We start from the raw sequence: 5,771 nt of genomic DNA on the forward strand, positions 1-5,771 counted from the left end.
CCAAGTTGCCCAGGCGGGTCTCGAACCCGCAGGCTTAGGCAATTCACTCACCTCAGCCTCCCAAAGCTCAGGATTACAGGCTGAGCCACCGAGCCCAGCATGTAAGACCTTTCTTAACATGGTCTCATTTAGATGCCTGCTTCATATCTCATCACTGAAGTAGTGACTGCCATAAACGTCTTGCAAAACCTTATTATAAAATGAATTCAAGTTTATGATAAGAAATTTGAGGAATTAGCCAGGTGCAGTGGCTCACCCTAGTAATCCCAGCACTTTGGGAGACAGAGGCAAGAGGATTGTCTGAGCCCAGAGGTTTGAGACCAGCCTGGGCAATTTGGCAAGACCTCATCTCTACAATAAATTAAAAAATTAGCTGGGTGTGGTGGGACACATCTATAGTTCCAGTTCCTTGGGAGACTGAGGGGGAAGGATCACCTGAGCCTAGCAGGTTGAGGCCGTAGTGACCTTGAGTGTGCCACTGCACTCCAGCCTGGGTGAGACTCCCAAAATAAAAAAAAATTTGAGAAATTAAGAAATTTAAAAAGCACCCATAGTCCCATCATCCTTTGTATTGTTCTCTAATTTTTTAATATGTAAGTCTACATGTCTGCAATCAAATTGAATACTTAACTTTGTTTGTAGGGACTTTTTTGTTTAGATTTTTAATTTTTTATTTTTTTGAGTTGGAGTCTCACTCTGTCACCCAGACTGGACTGCAGTGGCTGCTCCCGGTCACTGCAGCCTCGACCTGCTGGGCTCCGGCGATCCTTCCGCCTCAGCCTTCCAAGTAGCTGGAACTACAGGTGAGCGCTACCATGCCCGGTTCATTTTTTATTTATTGTGGAGATGAGGTCTCTTCAAGTTGCCCAGGCAGGTCTCGAACCCTCAGGCTCAGGCAGTCCACTCACCTCTGCCTCCCAATGTGCTGGGATTACAGGCTGAGCCACCGAGCCCGGCCCTTGTTTAGATTTTTTAAAAACATATAAAATATGACCTTGTTATTTAGAAATAAAATAGTAGGTCCTATTTTTAACTTGTACCTTCACCACTTCTCCCAAATCTCCTAATCTCATTCCCTTTATGCCTATGTTTATGAGTAGAAATGCATAGATATTTTATTCCAGTTTTTTCAGTAACATATCATAAGAATTTTTTATAACATTAACAATATTTTATCATTTTCAGTTTAATGGCAACATGTTGATGATGATAGTAGAAGCTACCATGTGTTGAGTAACTACTGTGTACCTGGCATGTAATTGCAAACCTTCTACAATAATTTGCATTTGACTGATTAGGGGAACTCTGTGACTAATAAGATGTCTGTCAGTTCAAACACTGCTCTAGCTCTCGCATGGGATACGTGACCATTATCAACCAGTCTTCCCCAATATTGGATATTTATGTTTTTGTTTTTTGTTTATTTTCTGCCATGGTATATGATGTAGGTACTATTTTTGTTTGTATCCGCATTTCAAACTGTTTCCCAATAAAGTTAACTAGAAGTGACTATTTAAAAATTTTTGACACATATTGCCACTTGCCTTCCTAAAAGTTATGCCTATTTGCAGGGGGTGATTAATTCTAATGAGAGGGAAAGTAGAGAGAGGGAGTGATATTCACAAAGGAGGTGACATTTGAGCTGGATCACACAGGATGACTAGGACTTTGCCAGAAGAGAGCCAGTGTGGACAGAACCTTCCAGGCAGGAGGAGGAAGTGAGGCTAAACACCCCACAGTCAGAAAGAACCTTTACCTCAGCAGAGTTGGTTTATTCCTTGTGCTTATTTACAACCAGAAATTCTCATCATTTGCTTATTTTATTATTGGCAGGGAAGAGAATTAGAATAAAGCCAAAGAGAATGTTAAAATTCATATGTGATTCTGCCCTTTCATATGTTTAGAAACCATTTCAAATGAAAGCTTTTTTGAAGTTCTGAGACATTACTGTTAGTCTCTCTTTTTTTTTTTTTTTTTGAGTTGGAGTCTCACTCTGTCGCCCAGACTGGAGTGCAGTGGCCGCTCCCAGCCACCACAGCCTCAAACTGCTGGGCTCCGGCGATCCTTCTGCCTCAGCCTTCCAAGTAGCCGAAATTACAGGCATGCACTACCACGCCTGGCTGATTTTTTGATTTATTGTAGAGATGAGGTCTCGCTGCTCAGGCAGGTCTCGAACCGGCGGGCTCAGGCAGTCCACTCACCTCAGCCTCCCAAAGGCGCAGGATTACAAGCTGAGCCACCGAGCCTGGCTTGTTAGTCTCTTTGCTTTTCCTTTCTCCAAAGTGGAGGACGAAAATTTGAGAATTCTGCATAATTGGGAAACTCATCAAACAAAACTCTCTGGTCTGGTCCCAGTTGCTTTCCTGGGACTAGCACCTTTGTTGCTGTTGAATCAGTTTCATTCTGTCACCCAAGCTGGAGTACAGTGGCATATTCATGGCCACTGCAACCTCAACCTTCTGTGCTGAGGAGATCCTTTCACCTTAGCCTTCCAAGTAGCTGGAACTACAGGCGTGCACCACCATATCCTGCTAATTTTTTGATTTATTGTAGAGATGAGGTCTTGCCAAGTTGCCCACACTGAACCCTTGGGCTCAGGCAATCGTCTGGCCTCTGCCTTCCAAAGTGCTGGGATTACAGACATGAGCCACCACACCGGGCCTAAGAACAGCACCTTTGACACTGGTCCTGATGTGTATAGGACATAACACCTACCATCTTCTAGTTAAATTCAAGCAGGAGAATGTCATCAACTTCTTGCATTTAACATTATTTATAGCCTTTTGCTTGACAAAATGGATACAAGTACCTAAAGCCTATTTTTAAACATGGGTTTAAATGCCAGATGATAGGGAGTCAAGTTATGCAGTAAGAAGAGCTGTAGTCGGATTTCAGCCTTTATCTGAGCACTGGTGTGTCTGTAGTTCCCTCTTTCCAGGCTGGAGCAAGTGCTGAAACCCAAGGGGTAGAGGTGACAGGGTAAGGGAGCTGTTCTGAGCCAGGAGGCTTCCACGTGCCACTTTGCATTAATCCTCTCATCACAGCTTGCACTGCAATAGGGCCACTAAGCCACTTCACATCATATTTTGAAGGAGGCAACTTATAAATTATAAATTAAGTTAATAAAATATTTCTAAGCTGTCTAAGTACCTCGGGACAAATAGGATTTTCTGTTCGCATTTGATGTGTACACTGCTGCTATGAAGATCCGGTCTACCTGACACTCATAAAGTTTATTAAATATAAATTTAATTATCTTGAAGCCTACCTATAAGTTAAAAGTTGGAGAAATTAAGGAAACATGTAAACTGCAAGTTGTCTGAAAATAAATTGTATTTTTCACTTTTAAGGAAGTGTAATACAAGTTGAGTATTCCTTATCTGAAATGCGTGGGAACAGAAGTGTTTTGAATTTTGGATTTTGTTTTTTTTTTTTAGATTTTGTAATATTTGCTTTTTACTGGTTGATTATCCCTAATCCAAAAATCTAATCTGAAATACTCTCTTGGAGCATCATGTTGCTGCAAAAAATTTCAGATTTTAGAGCATTTCAGATTTGAGATACTCATTCCCACTACTCAACCTGTAATGGGAATAGATAAAGTGAACAAATAAATGATCTTTTGGACCGTATTTAATTGATAGGTAATAACCCTTTATCATTGGTGTTGTCGTACAAACATATTCGAACAACTTTAGACATAGTCTAACAAAATTGCTGTGGCCGGTCTCCTGTCCGTCTCCTGTTCTTCAAATGTCTCCCCAGAAGGGAGACAGTAAGTGGAAGTATTACTCCTCATTACTGCCAGTAAAGCCCTAGAAGTGCTAAAAGAATACCTCTTAAGGTTCTTGCAAGCTCTTAATTGGATAATGTATATAGAACTCTTAACACTGTGCTGACACTTTTTAGTGATAGAAAATGAAGGAGGAGTTGTTATTTTTGCTTTATTATTGTGGTTGTTGTGGTTATTTAGATTATTTTACAGCAGTGACTTTTATTCCTACCTTGCTAGTCTTCTCCCCAACCCTAACAAAAGGAAGATGTAAGATAGGAAGGCTGTGTCCTCAAAACTATATATGTCTATGCAAGGGAGGCTAGAGATTACACATGGGAAATATGCAAATATGCCCCTGGGCCAGGTGTGCAGCTCTCCCCTGAGCATAAGCTGCTGTTAGTCAGGGCACCCTTCATAAGTGGCAAAATTCATCTAAAAGGGAAGCTCATGGCCATTCAAGAAAACTTACTTCCTCCAAGTTTCTGCATTAAGATGGTGAAAATGACTGAGATCTTTTCCAAAAGCTCTTGCCAACTTAAAAATTTCAAAATTAGATACAAATGAAAGTCTATGAGAAGGAAAACCCCCAGTTTACAACTTCACATTTCATTTAAACACCCCAGTCTACCTTTTAATTTCTTTAGTTGCTATTTGCAGCCTAAAACACAAAATTGCCTTGCTCAGTCTGGCGTGTTTGGCCTCTTAAATAGCAGTAGGTTTCAGAATCTAAACCATCTATTTCTTTCCCATTCCTAGTTCTGCCCTTTCTCTAATAGATAGCATGCTCTTTCTTGCATGTTTCTATAGAAGAAATATTTTTTAAATAACCCATTAAATAGTGCAAAAGATGTTATTTACTTAAATTAAAATGCTTGCATAATTTATATAAATCTTTTTATTTATTTATTTTTTGAGTCGAGTCTCTCTCTGCTGCCCAGGCTAGAGTGCAGTAGCATGCTCGTGGCAGCCTCGACCTGCTTGGTGGGCTCAGGTGATACTTCTGCCTGAGCCTTCCAAGTAGCTAGAACTTTAGGCTTGCACCACCACTCTGGACTAACTTTTCTGATTTATTGTAGAGACGGGCTCTTGCCAAATTGCCCAGACTGGTCTCAAACCCAGGGGCTCAGGCAATCCTCTCGCCTCCGCCTCCCAGAGGGCTGGGATTACAGGCATGAGCCACTGCACCTGGCTATATAAATCTTTTTAAATACTCAAAGTAATTGATTATAAAAATAGCCTGCATTTAGCATTAGTTTGCATCGTTAGTGAGGTTGCCATGGTAAATGAATTTTCATTTCTGCTATTGATGAGGGTGATTTCTATTTATTTTATACTGACTATAAGGTTTTGTCCTAGAAAAAAAAAGCACGTAATTTGGGATTATTTCATAAAACTTCCCTTACTCTCCAGATTCCCAGTTCTCTTCCTTTTTTATTATGCTTCTTGCTTTTATTACTTACCTCTTTCTGTTTATTTAACTGGCACTTGCACACCCTTTATCACTTAACTTTCCCCTTTATAATTATTTATAGGTTTCAGGCTTCTGTTGTAAGCTCCTTGATGATAGATACTGCCACATAGCAGGGGTTTATCCTACAATGTGAGTCTCAATTGTGGCACATATAGCTATTGAGTAAGAAGGGTTATAATCAGTGTTAGTGAACTTCACCTGTTCATATAACGGTGAATGCCCTAATGCCACATCAAAATTAATCAAGACCTAAAATATGCATCTACTTTTTCCCCAGGTTAATCAGCTCCGTGGCATCCCCAAGCTTCTGCAGCTCCTAAAAGTTCAGAATGAAGATATTCAGCGAGCCGTGTGTGGGGCCTTGAGAAATTTGGTATTTGAAGACAATGACAACAAATTGGAGGTTGCTGAACTAAATGGGGTACCTCGGCTGCTCCAGGTGCTGAAGCAAACCAGAGACTTGGAGACTAAAAAGCAAATAACAGGTAGTGTTAATGCAACATATTTTTTTTTTTTTTTTTTTTG

The 5,771-nt window shown here is 40.4% G+C and overlaps 1 protein-coding gene across 1 annotated transcript in view; it reads left to right on the forward strand.

Annotated features, from left to right (window-relative positions):
- Nucleotides 1-5,771, forward strand: part of PKP2 (plakophilin 2) — a 71,325-nt gene that overhangs the window by 22,055 nt on the left and 43,499 nt on the right. Inside the window, exon 5 of the mRNA XM_008073737.2 lies at nt 5,524-5,731. Within this exon, the coding sequence (XP_008071928.2) occupies nt 5,524-5,731 (208 nt within the window). The remainder of the gene's footprint in view (nt 1-5,523; nt 5,732-5,771) is intronic.

The sequence above is a fragment of the Carlito syrichta genome, unplaced genomic scaffold (genome assembly GCF_000164805.1).
Source record: "Carlito syrichta isolate Samal-C Ts95f unplaced genomic scaffold, Tarsius_syrichta-2.0.1 Scaffold316039, whole genome shotgun sequence".
In the NCBI taxonomy this organism is placed as follows: domain Eukaryota; kingdom Metazoa; phylum Chordata; class Mammalia; order Primates; family Tarsiidae; genus Carlito; species Carlito syrichta.